Here is a 21,398-nt window from a genome sequence, read left to right as displayed (position 1 = left end):
GAGAGCTCTTTCTCTGTCCCTCGCATGCAAAAACTGAATAATTGAAGTGGATGTTAATAGAATTGTAGAAAAACAGCTGGAACAGGTTCCAGCGGCCCCCGGAGCAGGAGCAGCTCCCACTGTGTCCTTGCTGGGTTCCCTCGCCTGGTCTCAGCCTCCGCCAGTGCTGCGTATTTAACTGCCGTGGAAACCCTCTTTGCGCTCTTCGCTGCCCTTAGTTCAGTGAGGCCAAATGACCCAGCACAACCAGCGTTTTACAGAAACACGTGCTAGAATTTTTAAAACCTGTTCTGGGGATAGCTGTAAGAATTTGGGGTTTTGCGAGATTTGTTTTGGGGTTTTTTGCGAGAGGGTGGGGGGTTTTGGTTTTTTCAAGATTTGGGGTTTTTTTGCAAATTTGGGGGTTTTTTCCCCCCCTGCAGATTTGGGTTTGGGGCTTTTTTTTTTCCCCCCCAAGATTTGGGTTTGTGGGTTTTGTTGGTTTGTTTTTGTTTTTGCAAGGTTTGGGGGGGTTTTTTGCAAGATTTGGGGTTTTTTAATGATCTGGTTTAATTCTGCATTTAGTTTATGCTTGGTCTTGCACATAAAAGTAAATAAATTAAAAGAGACTTGGGCTACTTTGGACATTCAAGGGTTTTCATGGCTTTTTGTGTGGCGTTCAGTTCTCACCTGTTCAGCGATGCTTCCTGCCTCCTTCAATAGTAAGATTATATTCAGACAGCTTTCCCTTCCTCCTCGTATCAACCTCTGCTATTAATTTCCAATCTTTTTGTCTTAAAAATAAAACAAACTCACAAAGAAAAACCCACCCCCCAAGCTCCGAGGACGCCGTGCCACCCCCGTGCTGCCCCCGGGCCGACATCCCCCCTGCAGGTGCCCAGACGCGGGGCAGGGACGCTGCCGGCGGGGGCCGTGGGGCAGCGGGGGCCGCTCGCCCCGCCGTCCCGGCACGGACGCGCGTGTCTCGCCCCGCCAGCGCTGCCTGGGGCAGGCGGGGAAAGAGGAGCTTAATAGCGACGCTTTTTCTATTTTTCTTTCTGTAGGTTAATTCGGTAAGAACGGGATTGGGGAAAAAGTGCGTTGTTCCAGTGTCTTGCCCCATGCCCGCCGCATTAGCTCCTGGAGCTTCGCCGTCCCTGCCAGTGCCTATGCCAGGGCCTGCCCTCCCTGGCACAGTGACACCTTATGTGATGCCTCTTGCTCAGTTCGGAGGAGTTTTCCCTACACCCGTTTACGGAGTGCAGTGGTCGGGGCCGGCCGCGCGGCCCGGGATTGTCGGAGGTCCGAGCATTGCACGGTTCTCGCCTCTCGGCAAAACCTGCTTGCAGATGTACCCGGTGCCGCTGCAGCGACCCGCTGCCGAGCCGCCTGGCCCGCACCTGCGAATGACGTAGCTCGGTTGCCTTGCCATAGGCAACGGCGGTTTCGGTGTTGTCGCGTGGAGTGTTTGATCTGTAGATGCCATACGTGTTGGACGAGGCGGGGGTCCGGGTCAGGCCCGCTAGCATACACAGCCATACACTGCATCCAGCAATCACTGTGAAATGGTTCCACACAAGATAGTTTGTTTGTTCTGGCAATATTTGCTTACGTTTCATCGCTGAAGACACTTTATTCTGTTGTGTTCTGATGTTTTACACTTGCGATCCTTAAAGTCGATGTACTTGAATTGATGACTAGAAAATTGTACTAACCCCTGCAAGAGTACAGTGCCTTGAAATTCAGCTTTTCAGTTCCAGCTGGAAAGAGATGTAAAATTATTTGAAAGGTGTATTTTCTTTACAATCTGCTTGTGAGTTGAAGTTCTTTTTATTTGCGAAGATATTGAAGGTTTACAGTCGACATTCTTCATCAGTTTCATTCTGCTGTAAATGCTTTTATTTTAATTCATGGGTTGAATTTTTGTTTCTGAAGCTTTCAAAAAAAAAAAGTGAGGTGTATTTGAGATGCCGATCAAAAAATTGTGTTCGTACAAGGAGTAGTGAAATGCACATTTTAAAATGGGAGCATTTACAGAGTGATCCAAGTGAGCTGTATATAAGGACAGGTAATAGCTTCAGGCAGTGCAATTCATTCTCTTCCCCAGTCTTTGGTGAAGTTGTTGTAGACAGCAACTTCTTTCCTAACAGGCAGGCAAATACTGTTTTCTTCTGGATCAGCAGCAAATTGGATTACATTTTCTTTCCCCTACTGGGCTTTTATAATTTAAATTACGAATTCATGCATGTTTCACAAGTGAAAAAATCTAACTGAAATCTTGATTGTAGGAGAACACGTCTCCAGGTTACTGTCAGAACCGTGTAAGTACAGCGCTTGTGTGTATTCTGCCTTCGGTTCACCCACCGAGGTTAAGAATGGTGTTTTGCCACTGACGTGCTAGCAGTATTCATGCTAAAACGGAATAAAAATGTGAAGCTATTCTTTTTCATATCTGATACTTCAGTTGTGGAGTCTCACCACCTTTTGTTTGAAAATTCTTTTATTTTTTTATTTTTTAGTTTTAATTAAGTTTGCGCTCTAGGTGGCGTGGACACCTCTGTTTGAATCCTGTTTGAAAGTTGCTTTTTGCCCTTTTTACTGTGCGTACAGTCTCCATCTGCACCTCTCGGTCTAAAGGCACAAGATAACCACTAAAAGTGATTTGCTGATGGTAAGTCTCTTGTCACCAGAAAGCGCTAAGGGAGAGCGTTACGGGCGCAGGTCACGACCCGTGCAGCCACATCTGAAGGCACGTTGCTCTGTATCTCTGCTGCGATGGCATTTTCTACTGTCTGCTGAGGGCAGAGATGTCTTGTGCTGCCAAGCTGTGAATTGTATAGTTCTATTGTACTTTGAGCATTATATCTGTCTAAATTATTTTATTTGTACCCTTTGAATATCTTATTCCATCAATTCAGTTAGAATTGAATTTTATAGACAATTATGCAGAGTCTTCTGCCTGGGCAAAATACTTACTGTAGTAAGAGATTTCTGTTCTCTGTAACATGTATCTTTAATTTGTTTGGGTTTTTTAGATTCATGTCTGTATGCTTCATGAGCAAACATGGAAAATATGTTCTCACACAAGTTTTCCTTCGGCTTGCACTGAATCTTACAGTTTATGTCGCTATTGCCTGTTGTATAGTCCATCCCTTGTATACTGACAAAGTCAGTGGCACTAAAACCCCCGAGAAATTGTATAGATTAAAAAGAAGAAAAATAAACATTTTGTGCTTGAAAATTGTGTGAAAAACCCGGTGTTTTTCTAAAATGTAGAATTGTGTCCATTCCCAGCTGTTCCGGGTAACTCTGCATTTGTTTTCCAGACTCTTATCCCTTGACTTGTGTAGAAGGAGCAGATGTGATGCCTCCACTGTTTCTCAGGCTCTGCCCATAACCGACACGTCCCACCTCTGGGCAGCTGTAGAATTGAAACGGTGCTCCAGAAGTTGTGTAGTGCCACCTTGCAGATTGCGTTGCTTGAAACCCCCTGCCCGCTGCAGTATTCCCGGTGTTACGCTGCTGCAAAGCAGACCAGACTGGAACATTAAAGGGGTTCTTTTAAGCAGATGGTATCTTCAGTATTGCTGGTGGTACACGAGGATGCTAGAGTTTGGTAGGTGGTGAAAGAGGCACGTGGACTCTGTCTCTCCTACACGGAAAAGTGCTAGGCACGGCCTTTTAACTTGACCCTGGCATCATTTAAACGTGAGGAAGCGAAGATATGAAATTCCGCCCCCGTGCCAGCCCCCTCTTGGCGGTCGCCCTCATTGGTGTAGGCTGCAGGAGAACTTAGGAAAGGACGTGCAGGAAGAGGTTTGATACTCCTGCTTCTGTGTTCCTGTGCATCTGGCCCGTGCGGCTTTGCTGTATGTGCTGCGTACATTTGAAAGTCTGCGATCTGTGCTGCAGCTCGCTGGAAGTCCTCCTCTCCCAGGCTGGCGGCTGTGTTGCATGTGCTGCGTGCCCAAGCAGAGCCAGCGACGGGTGGGGGGTGGGCAGCCTGTGTGACCGAGGCTTAAATGCAGCTTCCAAATTTCTAGTGGGTGTGTTCCTAACGATTGCATCTTTAGCTGGTATTGGGGCCAAATAATGGCTCAGAGGGTGGTATTTGCATTTCGGTATTCATGGTTTTAATTTTCTGATGGGCGTCTTGGCTGCAATTCTTCTGACTGTTAACTCCGAGCTCTGTTTTGTTACCCTCCATCGTGCCGATCGTGTCAAAGGGTGCTTTGAGCCTCACTGGCAATTAAGCAAATGAGATGAGATGAAATAAACGGGACAACTTCTTCAGCAAAAGGTGAGCAAAGGAGCGAGAGGGACCTGAGAGGTCCATGCTGCACCATCGGAGGTGGGGTGTCTGTACCCAAAAAGACATTCCCTTGCAGATCCCAGAACTGCAGTAGTTTTATCGCTGACTCTGAATATCGCTTTGAAGTGCAGCAACCAGGGGTCAAACCCGCTGGGTAGAATTCCTCACCTCGCCGGTTGCAGGCCTGCAGCCGTGTCCCGTAGCTCTGCCACCTCCTGACGTTCCCAGCGCTGCTCTGCAAGGCCGCGTGTGAAGTCAGTACGGATCCTCAGCTTTAAATACGAGGTTTCGAGGGGGGAGTTCGCAGATCCCCCAATTTTCAATCTTTTAGAAGTTATAGAAACTTAATACAAATACTGAAAGAATGTTTTAAACTGCCAAGTCATGCACCCAGTAGTTTGGAAATGCCAAATTAAGTTTGCCCATATGCCATTAATTTGGCTTTCTGATTGCTGTACATCATGATGGAGTACCTAAATGCATAATCGCATCCTGCTTTCCCACCGCATCCCCAGCTTGCGTGGGGAGGAGAGCTGCTGCCGCCGGCGCTGCTTGTCTGCCGCAAAGTGGGGATGCAAAGTGGGGAGTAGGAGACGGCAGGGAGACACGTTTGGATGGTTTAAGGCTCTTCTGCAAATCCTCATTCAACCTCCCTGACACAGATTTCATTCAAAAGAATAATAGAAAATTGTCCTTTGCAGTTTCTTTGCATGTTTAACTCTGGTCTTCATTCCACAACTTTAAAGAGGAAATATACTTAACTTATTACTTCACGCCTATCTCCAAAGTGCTCCTTTTTTGCTGTCTACTGTATAACTTCTTTACTTTTCTCTGAGATATTTGACATTGGCTGGTATCAAAGACAAGATGAGGGATTTAATGGGCCAAATGTGGCAGTCTGTTTGCTCCTGCAGAGATACTCATGTTTGGGAACAGGGCGCTCTTGTGCTGAACGGCAGTATTTCTGAAATGAACTTCTTAATCAAGTTGCAGGTTTTGCCATTTGGTATTTGTGGAAGGAAATCCCTAATACTTTTGAATCGGTCATTAGTTTAACTTGGCTTTGTCAAGAGTTGCTCTTTCCCTTCAAGCTTTTTTTTTTTTTTTGTGGTTCCAGTGCACTATTTTCAATTCCGAGAACATTCAGAATTTTTCCAGACAAGCCCCGTGGACTTAGTGCTTGGTGGGTCCGTGTTGGTATTGTTCAGTTAGCGCATGTTTGAGTAGGAAGAACATCTGTCCTCCTACCTTCTTTGGAACTTGGCTTTGGAGAGTTGTAATCAAAAGTCTCCCTTCTGAAATGATTTGACCTCAGCATTGCTTTCCCTGTTCCTCCGCAATCAAGCAAAGGATTCAAGTCTTTTTCAGCAAGTCTGATGTCTCAGATGTTAGCTAATATGGCAAAAATCTACCTAGTTTTCTGCCTTGCTGCCAACTAGCCCCCACCCGAGTTTTCAATAGATGCTGTCGAAAGTTGTCGGCTTAGAGACAGAAATCACAAATGAAATGGTTCGTGACTATGTTTAATACCTTAGTAAGGTTTCCTTCGTTCTCCGGTTCCTCATCTGCCCTTCTCAGTCCCTGATTTCTGGTGATGTTTGTGGAGAAGGATAGCAGTGCCGGAGAGGTGTATGGTTGCTGAACGTGGGCAAGGTCTCTGCAGAGTATACGAGCAGGGAGGTCATGCACTCTTCCTTGTCGCAGATGGATGAATATCTTGCTATGGGATTGAATTCATAAAACAGCAAAACCATGATTGCGTGGAATTTCTTGCTATGGTTGCTTATTATTGACTGGATCCTTGAGGAGCATTCCTTTGATTTGTGGTGGTGGGCTGTGGTTGGCTGGCGCTTAGGCAGGCCATACTTCAGTTGAGTATTTGGGGAAGCTGTCTGGTGTGCTGATCCTTGTGGTGTTTCTGCTGAAGGAACCTGGTAAATACAATTATTTTCCTGTCTACGTACTCCTGAAATGAACAGTCAATCAGATGGGAATTGTGTTGAGACTTACACGTCGGTGACTTTTGATTGGGGCAATGCTTGCTTTTTCGGCGAGGTCTGTTTGTGGAGCCGTCCCTGCAGATGCAGCAGGAAGGTGATGTTCCGGCCCTGACCGTGCTGGTTCTTTTATTAATGCAGATAAGCTCCAGAAGTGCAACGTAATGAAATGGATTTTAGGAGCTGTCAGGTTACAAATTCTGCATTATGAAAGAATTTGTTGCTCAGAGGGATTTGGATGTACTGTGATGCTGACGTTAGCTGTGTCGGTAAATAGATTACTTGTAACTGATTCACCTGAAAGTCAAGCTTGTACCAAGAGGCAGCAACTTCTGTAAATTGTGGTCCTTTCTGCTTTTTTTTTTTCAGAGTGATAGTTGTAGTGTACTATCGAGATTGCTGCTATATACCCTTGGATCTATATTTGACTATAGAACTTCTCCCTTGAAATAACTTTCACATGAAGAGTTTAGAGGCTGCGTAATTCAAGCTTTCAGCCTTACATGCAAAGCCTCATTAAGCTTTAGATTTTGCTTGATAAGTGTGGAGAAGCTATGCATAGAAGACGACCTACTATTTTGATAAAGTATCTGTTATAACAGTGAAATTCTTGTGACAAGTTCTTGGTTTTTCAAAGTCTGGTGAGCAAGGGAAGCTCGGATTAATTTCTTTTGATGTAGTGCCACCGGATGGATTTATGGCGTATATTTAGTGTGTTATATTTGCACATTAACAAGGCAGAAGGAAAAATTTAGGATTTTAAATTTTTTTTTTCCCTTGGAAAGGAGCAGATCCCCAAACTTTGCCTTTCGTTATTGAGGCACCACTGAGTGCAGCTACGGCATCATTGCTCTCAAGGAGCTTCAAGTGATAGGACGGGCACAGTGAGAGCCTCTTGAGCCACTCTTCTGGGGACTTTTTTGTCTATCGTAGTTTTTCTGAGATATTCAGGGCTTTGACACATTGTAAAAACCTAGGAAATTTAAGAAGAAATAACCAGCTGCCAGTCCTTCCCAAACAGATGTTCATTAGGTCTGACATAAAATACCCCAGAAAAGTACTTACTCATGTGGTGGTGTTTTTTTAATTACTTTGCAAATAAGGTAGAAACTTCCTCACCATTCAGGTTTTGTTTATTAGGCTAGATAGACTATATCTAATATCGTTCTCACTGTTAGTCAGCAGCTACAAGATGTGCAATCACTGCCTTTTTCCCGTAGTTCTCCCCAAGTTTCTCTCCTGAGAAAATTTTGGAAACTCCCGAGTTTCTCTCCCGAGAAAATTTTGAGTATAACTGAGTTCACCGATCTCTTCAGTGCTGTTGCCCTTTCAGTCTTTGATTGGAAGTTCAGATGGACTTCAGAATAAGAAGGCAAGAGGCTGTCTTTGGGACGCGGGCTAAGCATCTGCGAGGGTTTGTATGAAGAGCTGGGCACCTGGAGAAGGTGCTCTGGTTTTTGGCTTTATGGCTGACCTGTGGTGTAACCAGGAGTCAGGCCCGCTGCTCTCTTAAGGCTTTCCCCCCTTACCTGGAGATAGTTAATTTTGTCTTATTTTGTTTTCCTGGATGAACTTCTGTGCTAAATGCTGGGTATCGATAGCGAGCAGATGTTGAGAATGGTGGTGGATTCGGGTGGATCTGCAGAACTGATGTTGATCAGAAGCTCGGGGAGAAATTACGATCAAGACATGATTTTACATCCTTTAAAAGTGATTCTTCCTGTGAGCAGGCAGAGCAAGAAATACGGGAGGGAGAAAACTGGGACCGCATTTAATAAAAGCAAAGCCTAACAGGTGGAGACCCACCAGGAGCTATGCCACACACAGACGACGTCTGTTTGCACAGCGCACTTTTCCCCGATGTCCCTTGTCCTCCCTGCTGTTCTAAAAGACTCGCTGCATTTTTTCTGAAAGCCTCTAGCAAACCGAATGCTATGTAAAACCCACACATGCTTGCGGATCCAGTAACAGCGTGCATGTTTCCATGCCGTAGGGTGAAGGGCTTTGGTGCATGTCACTGAGTGTCACCCGCATGGCCGATGGGTACCGGTGGGGCGCGTACCGTGGGGTGCGGGGAACGCGTGGTGGCACCCTGTGTTGCTGCTGCTTCAGCCTTGCGCTGTGCTCTCAGCGCCCTCATTGCGTGTTATTCTGGTACTGTCATTTCAAGCCCTCGGCATCTCTGTACCCTTTCGTGTCCGGCCGGCCATCTCGCCCTGCGGTCTGCGAAGGCTGGTGGAGGCTGACGGATCCCATCCCTCCCTTGCGTTCTGCTGGCATGGAGTATGGCATCTCTGCTTCCCAGGTGGGAGGAGGATCCTAGGCTTGGCTCCATTTCCATCGGACGAGGGAGGCGAGCTTGGGCCGTGCTGCCGAGCCCGCAGGCGCAGGAGAGCCGGTGCCCACGACTTGCCCCAGCAGCCCCGCCATCCCTTCAGCAGCCTCCTGCAGCAGCTGCCCGCTGGCACGCAGCGCCGCGTCCCTCTCCCCTCTTTACTCAGCAACAGAGTCCCATAAACCGAGACGAACACTGGGCGTCTTTGCTGGCTCTCTCTATTTCTGCCTCCTAGGAGACTAGCTCTTCCCCCGCAGGAGGTGGGACTCTGCTCTGAGTGACTCCACAAGGTGCTTGGGTTCTGCCACCAACACAAACGTGTTTATGCTTCTAAGCTTTCAGTACGACACGGGTGATGTGCTAACGGAGGATTTCGGTTTCTGTTTCCCTGCGGTACCCAAAACGCGCGCAGCGGCTGGCACGCTCTGGCAGAAGCATCTTCCGCGCGCTCCGGGTCCGTGATCTCATGTGGCCCTTTTGGGTTTTGTTTGGGTTTTCCTATATGTGAAATCCATATATGGATATTTTTTTTTTTAGATTCTGAAAATGAGATCGCCAGCGACTGACACGTGGCCCCCTCAGCTACGGTGCCAAGCGCGAGGCCCCGCCGCGGCTAAGGAGGTGGAAGAGGAAGATGGGAAGTGATTTATCATGTGTGAGAAATTCTGTGCCGTTCTGGTCCATTCAACACAATTTTGTAACTTCTTTCTAATCATTTTTTTATTTATAGTTGGAAATACAAAAATGTTATGCAAAAAAATAAAGGAGAATTATTTTGGGGGAAAAGGATTTTGTTCCAAATTGTTCCCTTTTGTTGTGAGCCAGGTTCCCGTGAGCAGCGGCTGGAGAAGAGGGAGGAGGAGGAGGCACTCCTTCAAATACTTTTTGTTTCAAACACTTAATTGTAATTTAAGTAATTCTCCAAAAGATAAGCTAGGCACGTGTGTTCAGATTCTAGTACAAGGAAGATAAGTTCCAATTCCATTTAAATTTCTCACAGTTCTTTTGTAAAGATAATACTCTATTTTAAATCTGCTTAAATCAAGTAAAGAAGCCTACAGAGACTTCACTGGAGAGTAAGTTTGTACTTGTCACTTCCCTTTTTACCTCTTTCTTTTTCTTATAGACTGGCCGCGTCTTCTTGCCAGAGTTAAATACAGTTCTCGAGTCACTTCTAATTTTAAATGCAAGACTAAAATCCTTCTACAGACGAGTCAGTAATTGGAGCAATTTTTAAAAGACTTTAAAGTGCCTTCAACAAGCAAAAATTATGTAGTGGGAGATTTCTTTTTCTTGATTCACTGATGATGGGTTTCAGCTGTCTCCTGGGTTTGAGGTACAAAGTAGTTTGTAGCAATAATCTCATGAGTAATCATTTATTATAAAGGACTACTCAACTCTTTAGAAAGATGGGTTTTAGCACTGTTCCTAAGGACAGGGAAAGGGTGCTGCTCTTGCTGTTACGTTTGGGCCCCAAACTCTTCCGACCCTCTGCGGCTGTGCTATGCACCCAAGGACCTCAGTTGCTTCCCCCTTAGACAGTTCCTGACTGCAATGTTCTGACCTTTTCACTCTCTTGTTTTTGACACCAGAGAAATAGGAATTTCTTTTTGCCCATAAGCCTTTCAGTACCATCCTTTCTCACAGCTGGAGCCTGGCGTATTGTTTCATTGTGATCTGCCATGTCTGTCTCTTCCAAATCTCGGTTCTAAATAATAAATCTTATTTTGATGCTGTTGTTCCCTATTTCCTTTCCACCTCAGCTTCTCTTGCCCGTCAGCGAGGGTGATGAGAGTGCGGGTGGATTTAGACATATTGCTGAAGCTCAAGAGCAAAGAACCATTCAAACACTTTGTAAATTCAGAGTTTTGAAGCCCCAGGCCCAAAACAGATATATATTTGTGTTAACTTTGTGCTTCTCTGGGGTGCCTCCTGTCCTGTCCCCATCTAAGGAAATGGGACTGATCTCCCATATGAGAGCAGGGGCTAGATAAGTGGTAAAGGCTGTCGCTGAATTGCTGCTTGCCTTGGGCTTTTCTGCTTGTAGGAGGGACCAGATCTGTTTCCCTTTCTAACGGGTGGGAGATGTGGGGTCCAACAGTGCTACACCTTTCGTTTTCGCTTTGGTTGCTGTCATCTTTCCTTTGCCTGTGCATACACCTCCCTCACCCGCTGGTCCCGCACACTGCCGCCGGCACGCTGGGTATGGGGAACAAGGGTGGTGCATCCCTGACGTGCTTCTCCAGGGATGAGTTGCTATTCCAGTGATCACGGCAAAAAAACACTGTGCCCCCACCTGAGATTTTTATTCCCTAAAAGTTTAAAAGTCCGCTTTCTCCAGGGAAATCCCATGCTGGGTCTCCTGGGGCCTGGGTCGTCTTCAGCATGGGCACCCTTCATCAGTTTTTCTGATGCCTGTCCCTCTTCGCTCCTCCTGCAGGCCCCTGGGCTCCTCCATGGCCCCGGCTATGGCTGCAGGAAGCCAATGGGCCTTGGTCTCCAGATAAGTAGTTTGAAAATAATCTATTAATATTCAGATTAAATACAAGGATTAGTATCAGGATGAAAGATCAGGAGTGGAAATTGTGGCAAACCCTGGATGGTGGTTGCTCCCCATCTCTGCCAAGCCTGCCTAGCTTTAGATAATCTCTTCTGCAAAAGGCTGCTCCGTTTTGGGGTGTAGCCCATGTATTTACTGCTTGCATTGCAGTTTGAAATAAAAGCCCGAAGAGGTGCTAAGGGTCCTGGAGCTCCTCTGGTGTGAACTGCTGACTGGGATCCTCTGCGGAGGAAGAGCTGGGCTTTGGTGCTTCTCCTCCCTACCTGCTGTCTCCAGCTTCTCTTTTCCTTGCAGAGCAGTAACAAATGTTCTTCTCTATATGATGCCAAGCTAATATTATGGTTTAGATTTTAATCAGAACTATTTTCTGCTGGCCGTAATCAAAAGCCCAGGCAGGTGAGTATGACCATTACAAGCTTTAACATAGCATGTAAGATTGAAAAGGAGGAATACGAAGACTTGAGCTTCAACTTTGCTCTGAAATCAATGCTTAGTCCCTGCTTCCATCAAAGTGCTGACACATATTCTCCCACAGAGGCTGAACGTGCTTGTTCCAGTTCATAGCTGCTGGGGCAGTGCGCAGTGGGGAGCAGGGACAGGACGGGTGGGTGGACAGCCTTGTCCACCTGCCAGCAAGCAGCAGCCCCTGGCTTTCCTGCAGCTGAGCCCCTTGGGTTTGACCCTGGGGCTGTTGGGACTGAATTGTTTTCAGCCTCCCGTTTTTGACATGCACGTTGATCTCTTTACTGAGGCGATGAGACGGGTTAGCTGTGTGTGTCTTGTGCCTGCTGGAACAGCAGTGCTGAGCACGGGGCACCTAAAGCAGCCCTCTTCTTTGCACCCATGAATAGTTCAAGGCATTGGTAATGTCTCCAGCTCCGTTTGTCCGCTCAGAGCTGCCAGGAGTCTCACCGTCTCCTCTGAACATCTCATATATATTTGCCATCCTAAAATGATTAACTCTGTGCTGAAGCTATTGCGGCGTTCCTGGATAGTGTCACTTAGAACATCACCTTGGAGCTCCCCCTTTGTAGTGCTGCTGGTGCCTTTGGTGCTTGGCTTGAGCTCACAGGAAAGCCCAGGAGGGTCCTCTGCCAATGCTGCTGCCTCTCAGAAAGTCTCTGACTAATGCAGATCCCACAAAAATATTCTCCCATGCTACCTGTGAGTCACTGTAGTTCATACGGGCCTGTACCACCTCCTGAAAAAACACCTCTTTAAAAAAAAAAAAAAAAAAAAAGCCTTCCAGTTTGGGTCTAGGTGCTATGAAAGCAATCCAGCACGTTTGGTTTGACCATGCCCATAAGAATGGGACTCCTTGGTGTTGGCTGGTTATTCTGAAATTACTTTGACTATAAAACAAGTGTTTAAGGAAAAAATAAACAGTTTATTGCAGTCTAGCTATTGACAGCATAGTTACAAGGTTTAGAGAGAGTTGTACAAGACTAAGATAAAAACCAACTTGTCTTTAGCTAAATTGTAGACCAACTCCTAGGGGTTGTTCTCCCAATTTTTTTCCATCCCAAGATGTGGAGGTAAAGCAACTGAAGTCTTGGGATAATTTTCAGTAAAGATTTTCTGGGTTATTAGTATGGGGTATCTTCATATATTCAAACTGTCCTTGGGGATGTTCTCAGAGTCGGGCCTCAGCTTCAAGATTTTCTGTGATCTGTTAAGCAGGGTGTAATCCTCCAGGAAAAACGGTTTGAGGTATCAGCAACCTCTCAGGCTTCTACAACAGCTAGGAGTAGCTAGTTAGTAAAGCCTTTGTAAGTGTGCTAACAGGCAGCCCCACTGCTGTACGAGGTTCGTTATAACTACGCTGAATGTGGTGCTTTCCTAGCTCTTAGCTGAGACACAGTGATGGCTCCCGAGCCCCCCCAAGAGCCCAGCTTTGGGGGCTGAATGGCTGAAGAACTGAGGCATCCCCAAAACTAACCAAGCAGGTACCTTTGGATAACAACTTCTATGCTCTGACAAAGGAATCCAGAAGAATGATGAGGCTGATCTGTCAGATCCTTCTGAGATCTACTCGTAAAACGCAGAGTAAGTACCAAAATGTTCCTCGGTTGCAGTATTTAGGGGACAGAGCGACTTGGGCAGTAGCTTGTCTCTGCTTGGACGCGCTGAGCATAACGCTGGTGCCAACACAGCGCTGGGCAAAGCAGGGTGAGATTTTAAGTCTGTGTGTGATCCAAATTCTGATCCACTCAATAGATCCGAAATCACTCTGCAATGTGTTATCCTCAAAGCAGGCGAGGCTGTGGATCCCGAGCCGCCTGGCCCGGCAGCACGGCTTTAGCTGGGATCTGGCGTGCAGGCAGAGGTGCGTCTGTCACGGGTTGGGTCCCGCCTGAGCAGAAGCGTACGCTCGGTCGGAACAGTAAAGTTACCCTCTGCGTTTTGTGCACTTTTCTAAAATGGACTGATAACTGGAGTTTAGGGAACAGGCTTAAGTTTCTTGACCTTATTTCCACGCTCTTGGGCAGTAGCCCTATGTCCATCGAAGCCCTGCATGCCTGGTCTGCTAGCACAACCCAAAGCCACGTGCCCGGGGGGGGGAAGCTCGGGCATGTGCTTAGGAAAATTGGGGCTTTAAGAGCTGGAGGAACAACCCGGGCAGCTCTCAGCGTGTGAAAGGACAAAGCAGCCCTTGCCAGGGCTGATCTCCTCGCCGCTTTGCAGGAGCGTGTGGTCCCTCTTGGCCGTGGCTCTTCGTCCCGGCGTTGCATCCCAGCCTTTCTCCTGGAGACGCAGAGACGTGGATGCTGGGGGTCTTCGGCACCCGTCGAAGGGAAGAATGGGAGAGATTACAGAGCAAAATGGGGGTGCCTTGGGCTCTGTTGGGCAAGGATTATTACAAACAGCATTAACATTTAGGGAAGATTTCTGCTTTTTTTTTTTGCTCTGGAACAGGGGAGTTCTTGTTATTACTGAAGCAATAAGTAAAAAAGCTTGATATATTAGAACAGCTGTGTGTTTTAGGGAAAGACAGACACTTTGATCTAACAAAAAATATTTCTGTGGCAATAAAAGGAAATAATTGAAAACGTTAAAAATATAGCTTAGTCTCCTGCAACAGGGGCTTCTGAAGGAGCGAAGAATTTTAGTAGCTACTGATTTGGGGGGGGTGGAATTTGAAAAGGTTTCAAATCCCCTCTGGATTTGCACAGTTTCTGTGAGACTTCAGAGCATATTTAAATGGTCTATTTTCTGTCTTCAGTTTCTTGGTGCTTTAGGGCTCTGAGCAGGAGAATTTCTGGAAAGAAAAGGAAGAATAAATTTGGTGAGACACTTGATTTGATGCAGGGGGCATATGAAGATATTTGAGGCTGTTAGATGTTTAACAAGGATTCCAGGGGCTGTTAACATAGTCATGGAAATTGGGAGTCGGTTAAAAATGTCAAACATAGCAAAATAATCCTCAAATATTTGCTAATTGCACGTGAGCACTCGGCCGGCCAAGGCTGTTGGGTACGCCAGTCGGCTGCTGGCGGCGGTCGATGTGGGGCATGCTTTTGAAAAGAGGTGTGCAGCGGGACTTGGTAGGACTTTGCAGCCTTAAATGTTACATTTGGGGGGTTACTGTAGAAGGTAACCTGGTTTTGCTGTCCTTTTTAAATCGAAGTGTGCGTTAGTTTTAAAAAAACGCCATAAATTGGAGTCAATGAATCTCAGCATTGCTGCGCCTGCCTATTGGTGGCAGAATGAACCTTGATTTTTATGTCCAATACTGTCTTGTAACGCTGGGGGGAGCGGGAAAGGAGAAGGTGGCAGGCGCCTGGGAAGACGACACACTTCTCCCGAGACGTCCGCCGTGTTAAGACAGTCTCTGTGGTTTTGCTCTCGCCAGTGTGAAGTACAACCTAAAAATTGCCAGCAGCGTTGCATTTGCTCTTGCAGTAGGATTCCAGGAACGTATTTCCATTTTTTTTTTTTCCTGATGAATATTCATCACTGATGTGATATACGATGATGTGAAAGAAAGATGGCAATTAGCAATGCAGAAGGAAAAATATTTCTGTTTACTGACCAGCGAAGATAAGTAAAGGGACACACATCTTGTAGAGTTAAGCACTTGGAGCCTTTTATTTATCCTCTTTCCTTCCATTATTCTTCGCTGTTTTCTAGCATCTATTATTATAAAAGCAGACAAGTAAAATTGTTCAAAAATTACCTGCCTGGATGGTTCCTCATTGGGAGCATGTAGTCGCTGGAAAAGCGAAACCCAAACACTCTCTTTCCGTTTGAACTGACGCTATTAACAGATTTCCTTTGCCCAGCTCCAGCTAAATTAGGAATGACTCGGAGGTCGGCTATCCCAGCCCCTGCCCCGCGAGAAGCGGCCCCGTCTCAGAGGTAGGCTTTGCTCTCCATCGCTTTTTTAATAAGCTCCGAGATGCTTTTTAGCACTCCTTTGACCCGAGCGCCTCGTCCACGCTCACAGGCTTGCAGCACTCTTTCTATTAGGCAGATGAATCGATTACACCTCTTTCAGGCAGCGCTGTTGGTTTTATTTACCCTTTCTGGGTAAACTTTTTGCTTTGCTAAGTGTCAGGTGAGTTCAGGCTGAGATAATGAACGAGGGTCACCAGGCACGACGGGGCCCCGGTGAGAGGGCAGCGCGCGATGGCTGCGCTGGGCAGGGAGGGGGGCACCCACCGAGGGGAGACGAGGCGGCGGGGTTCGGCGGGAGCAAGTGGACCCCGCTGGACTGCAGCGGGGGGGTCAGTCTGAGATGTTGTTTTCCAGATGAAAAAGCAAAGCACCCCTTCTCCTTCCTTCTGCTCTGTCTTCTGCACAGGAGTGTCTTGAGGGGCCGTGCCGACCCTGAGGAGCAGGGGCTCGGAGAGCCGGGGGACGGCTTGTGGGGGCACGAGAGAAGAAAACAGGATGGAGTGGGATGCGGGGGTACACACCTGCACGCTCTCTGGAAGTTTATGCACTGAAGTTTACACACTCATATATATATGAGTTTGCCCTGTGGTTGCAAACTCATTTCAGAGTCCTCCTTATGCGGGTGTGAACCGGGGGGAAGGGTTGAGAGCAAACCTGTAACTTTTTCATTGTCCTTTTTAATCAGATGTAGGACAAAATCCTCGGCGTGCTCGCTGGCGAGCTGGGCGCTGCCGAGAGCGGGATCCCCAAGCACCCGGCCGGGCCTGGGGCAGGCGGCGAGCCCAGGCTGGGGCAGGCTCGGCCGGGCAGGCGCAGGCGGGGAGGCAGGCGGGGAGGCAGGGGTAGCGCCGGCCTGCGAATACTCAGTTCTCTTTCTTTTTTAAGAAGTAACTGCATTACATCCTGGCTTTGCAAGATATTGCTGTTACCAACAGTTAACAACACGACACGGACGCTTGTGAGCTGCCCAAAACCCGTTCCAAAGTATTTATTTTCACAGAGCACTAAAACCTGAGCCTTAAAGTAAAGCAGCGACAGCAGGATGTATTTCTCCACGTACACCGAATTTCTGATGGGCCCAAGTTAGCTGTTCCGTGGCAGCAGCCCTGTCTCCCGTTCTTTGTCATGGTGATTCAGTAATGCTTTACTGTTGTCATGGTTGCAGGGTTACTACTAAAGCCAAAGCAACTGCACAGCCCTTTTATTCATAGTTTCAGTGTATAAACTAATTAAGTAAACTGAAAGCAGCGGTCTATTCCCTGGGCCTTGTTTTTATAACACTCAGGATCAGATAGACTCGATTTCTGCAGTCCTCCTAAAATATCAAAGCTGACTGTTGCGTCTCCTTAGATGAGTTTTGTATCTTAAGACCAGGCAAAGTTCGCTAATCATTTAATTGCCCAGAAACGTCCTCGCAAAATTGAAAAGGTCTCTGGAAAATCTCTTTTGAGCTGCTAAAATAAAGCTGGGAGCCAGCTTGTTTCAGCCGAGCTGCATTCCTTATCGCTGCTTTAGTTGTGGCAGAAACCCAATCAAAATGTTTAGTTTCTGAGTTCATGCTTTGCTGTGTAAAAAAAAAAAAAAAGTGGCATAATGATGGGGGGGATTTCTGCAAAGCTCCTCACTCCTCCCCCCGCCGCAGAAGCCCGGGAGCGCAGGAGGGATGGAGAGCAATAAACCCCGCGCGGTACCAGCTGCAGCCGGCGGACAAAATGTTCTCCTCGGCTGTGAGAAGGTCGGTTGCACAATGACACGGAGCTCATTTTTTATTAAAAACTTAATATAAGCACAGGATCTATTTGCGAGCCCCAAGAGCGATGAGAGGAACCCAATCGTTTTTGCGTGAGATGGGAGCAGTTGCAGCGGCATTTGCCTTTGTCAGGGAAGGGTTTAGAAGATTTAGTGTCCCCAATTGGTGTCCTGTTTACTGATCAGCTGCTGCTCTGCCCTTGGCAATCGTCCTGCTCTGCTACGGACAAGGGGGAATTTAAGGAGAAATTGAAGCAAAGTAAAAACCTATTTCCTCCGAAAATTAGCTGCGCCTTAGTGTTCCCTTGGTATCTTCCCAGGAGGATGCGCTCGCTCTGGCATCCAGTCCCAGGGAGCGCAGTGCTGCGCGGGGTCAGCCCTTCGCCTTCCTCCCGCAGAGGGGAGCGGGGACGCGGGAGACGCTCCTGCCTCTCGGTTAAGCTGGGCTGAGGACACAGGTGCTGATCAGCTCACGTCAAGGTACCAGGGAAACTCGAATTTCCCCCGCCGCCCCAGGCGGAGCTGCTGGCCGCAGGCACCGCGGGGTCCCCCGGCCGCTGCTCGTCCTCCCTCCGTGCCACCACTGCAGAGGGGAGCTGGGAGGGCATTCAGGGTCCCTGCCTGTCCGGCAGTGTCGGGTGTTCGTCCGCTCCCCCTCGTTAGCGTGGCGGGGATGGGGTCCAGCAGCTGAAGGGGCTCCGCTGCTCCGGAGGGTGCTGGGCACGGGGCTCCTGGGGAGCTGCCCCTTGTGGAAACGAGGGGACCAAGGGGCCTCCTGGGGACCACTTCACTTACTCCCTTCTTCACGCAGGATGAAAACTCCCCAGTTCTTGTACAGACTGGCCCCACAGAGAAGTTTCTCTCTGCTCTCGGTGGTCCATCCCTCTCCTCTACCTTCTCTTCTTCCTCTGCCTTCTCTCTCAGAGCAGCAGGACCCCAGCTGGGATGCCCAGGGCTGAGGGATTCAGAGGCAAGCTTGCTGTGCTATGGCTCCTACTTACTTATGTACTTACCTCGGTATTTTGCATCGTTACCTATTACTCTGGTAGAACTTTTCTTATTTTTTTAATTATTCTTCATATATGGAAAAGGGGGGGGGAGGGGGGAAGTGTCCCTCTAAAGACAATGAGCCCAGGAGAGGTAGTGGATCTACAGTGATACTTGCCATTCTTCAGAATCGACTTTTTTTCACTAAAGCTCCAGTTAACTGCCCAGCAAGCCGTCCCTGCAACACCCCGGGGAGGTGAAAGGGGAGAGGGGGCCCGTTTGCCGGCGGGTGCCGAGGCCAAGAGCTGCTTGCGTTAGCAGCGCGCTGCGGAGAGGGTGTTATTCGATTGTCTGCCAAATAGATCAGGAATCTTGGCGGCGCTTAAAGGGAAATAAGTTGCAGTCACAACGGAGGGCTCCTTCCCTGTTAGCCCAGGAAGCGGTGCCGTCTGCTGACCCAGAGAGGGAAAATAACTTTCTCCATGCTTCGTGCTCATCGCTTTTGGGAGGCGGAGATTTCTTTTGCGCGGCAGCAGGGACATCGCCGGGGGGTGATGGAGGGGCCCCCCCGCATGGCCGCAGTCCCTCTGCCACCGCCAGCGCGTCTGGCTGCGTGACGGCATCCCCAGCTTTCTGCCCCTTCCCTTTGCCCCCTCCGGCTGAGGCGGGTGCACGCTGCCCTGACCTGCAGGGAGCGTAAGGTCACGCAGCCGCAGCTGGAAGCGTGGCGTGGTGGCTAACGTGAGCGACGTCTGCGCACCGTCCCGGGTGGCTGCTCCCGGGCGCCGAGGGCGATGGGGTCCATCCTGCTGCCAGCAGGACGTGCGGGGCCTTTGCCGCTGGGAGGTCTCGGATGCAGCTGTGACGAACGCCGGGAGCTCCCGAGCGCTGGTTGGGCTGACGTCGGCTGCCGGACCACCGGGACGCCCAGGGAAGCGCCGTGCCCTCTGCCGCAGCGGGGCTGGGGGCGTCCGCGTCGTGGCGGCAGGGCAGCTTTCCCGAAGGCCAAGGCCAGCGGCTGGAGCAGCACAACCGGATTTACCTGGACTAAACCACGGTGACCATGTGCGTATCATCAGGTCTAACCCAGCGCTGCTCAGTCCAGAGCAGGTTGTGTTTGCTGCAGCCTTGCCTGTGCCAGCAGGTAGCCATGAGCTACCGCTGGCCCGCTCAATCACTGCATTTGACAGCTCTTAATTTGACAGCTCTTAACGGAGTGCAGTTCAAAAGAGGCTTAATTAGGTGAAAGTTAAGAAAAATAACCATGTTTTCCACTTTTTTTTTAATTTAGCAGAGCAGCGTTTCAGAGCCTGCAGCTCCCCCTCTACCCAGAAAGTGTCGTCTCATTCTGCAAACGCCGCCTTTTCCCTTTTTATTAGCAGAGAGAGAGATTTCCTCACTCGCACCAGGAACCAGGCCGCAGGCGTAACAGTAAATCGGCCACGAACGTGGGATCGCTTCCTCGTACATCCAGAAGCTCTTTGCTGGAGATGCTCTCCTAAAGGCAGTCCGTAGCCTCCGACCACTGAGCTGACCTCTCGTCGTTAGTAGCAATGAAAACAGAAAATATTTTATCTCGAAGGGGTGAAATTTTCAATGCTGCCTTTTGCTTTGAAAATTAATTTAATGAGGGCAGCATGATCCAGTGTAACTTCAGCTACCTAAAGTCAGGTTTGCAAAGTTTGGCATTGAGCGTTTTAAATTTACTAAATCCCAGTCTTACAGAGAGTAAAGGGATTCCTTTTCCTTTCAAGGGATGGCTAGATACATTTTTCAGTACTACTAGGTTCAGCATGGTGATCTAAAAAGCAATTCTGTAATACAGAAAGGGAACTTCCTTTGAAGATATGTTAAGAGTTTCTGAATATTTTTGTTGCCATTCTGTAAGAGTTCAATATTTGGTTTCCTTAAGTTGGAGTACTTATTTCTTTTGGAGGAGTCTATTTACGTTGAATTTTGCAACTTTGCATATTTAGAAGAAAAGTACCTTGATAGGCATTAACTTCAAAAACGCGACCTTCAGCTTTTCAGGAACATTTTTAACCTCGTAATTCACTATCGGTGCAAAACACCACATGTAGGCGCTTCATCAGAGTCCAGCCTATTGAACTGTATTGCAGAACGCAAAAGGGTGAACGCGGAAGCAAAGCATCGCTCTGCTAACGGGTGTTACCGTCCTGGGCAGGTAGGTGTTTTGTAGAAATATTTCCTACAGATTATGAAGTTCTGCACATGAAAGCAAATGCATTTTGGTGCAGAGGCAGCCTGTCCAGTATTATTTAAAGTTATTTGCTGAACATGTTTGCAGCACTGTTTTGCGCTCTGGCAGCACTCCTAGGCAGGCATCGCGCGGACGGGACAAACAGAAGGGCCATTGCTGCCTGTCCGAGGGCCATGCCTTCGTGCCCGAGCGGGGAGTGACTCTTTGCCGCACCACAAACACGCAGGAATAATTGCTTTGGTTGCTTTCTTAGCAAATATTTTTACCGTTAAACTTATTTTGCCAGAATGCTCGTGGGCAGTAAACACAATGGAGGACACAAACTTAACAAATATACGGGTGGTAGATGCTCTTCTTCAGCTCCAGCCCCTGCCTGGGGACTGTTACGGTGCTTAATACATCCACTGGAGCTCCTGCCTTTCCAGATGTCCCAGGTCCACCACCATCGTTGTCCCGGTACGGTACGTGTCCGAGGTTTGGCACTGCGGACAGAGGGGGGGTGGGAGGAGGGAACCACCTGGGATGGTGCGGAGGCCGTGTCCTGCTCAGCAGAGCTCAAAACACATAGGAATACAAAGCAATCTGTAGCAAGCGCTCCATGAGAGACGGCCATGTACACCGGAACGAAGGAGTAGCAAGAAGGTGGGAGGAGGACGGGGGGGCATGGCGCGAAGGTAGCAGCCTGCGCGGGAAAGGGAGAGCGCAAACAGCGGTCAGCAAACGCCACAGAGAGTTTAACCAAAACTGAAGGAAGTTCTCCCAAAGGCTCTGCTCTTTGCTAGTCAAATTCTGCCAGGATAAGCTTGTTTTTTAAAGTAATAATCTTGTAGCAAAGCGGCAGGGACAATTTTGCAGAGGGA

General features: G+C 48.3%; 1 protein-coding gene across 11 annotated transcripts in view; it reads left to right on the top strand.

Moving 5' to 3' along the window:
- Positions 1 to 10,311, top strand: part of WNK2 (WNK lysine deficient protein kinase 2) — a 121,167-nt gene extending 110,856 nt beyond the window's left edge. For 9 of the 11 annotated variants that reach the window (XM_072875787.1, XM_072875788.1, XM_072875790.1 and 6 more), the window contains one exon: positions 1,044 to 3,204. In XM_072875787.1, the coding sequence (XP_072731888.1) occupies positions 1,044 to 1,394 (351 nt within the window). In that variant the 3' untranslated portion in view covers positions 1,395 to 3,204. Of the gene's footprint in view, positions 1 to 1,043; positions 3,205 to 9,160 lie in introns of those variants that run through there. The other 2 variants (XM_072875796.1, XM_072875793.1) reach the window with 2 other exon arrangements.
- The last annotated feature ends 11,087 nt before the right edge of the window (positions 10,312 to 21,398 follow it).

Source organism: Ciconia boyciana, chromosome 11 (assembly GCF_034638445.1).
Source record: "Ciconia boyciana chromosome 11, ASM3463844v1, whole genome shotgun sequence".
Taxonomy (NCBI): Eukaryota; Metazoa; Chordata; class Aves; order Ciconiiformes; family Ciconiidae; genus Ciconia; species Ciconia boyciana.
This window is presented reverse-complemented; position numbering and strand designations above follow the sequence as displayed.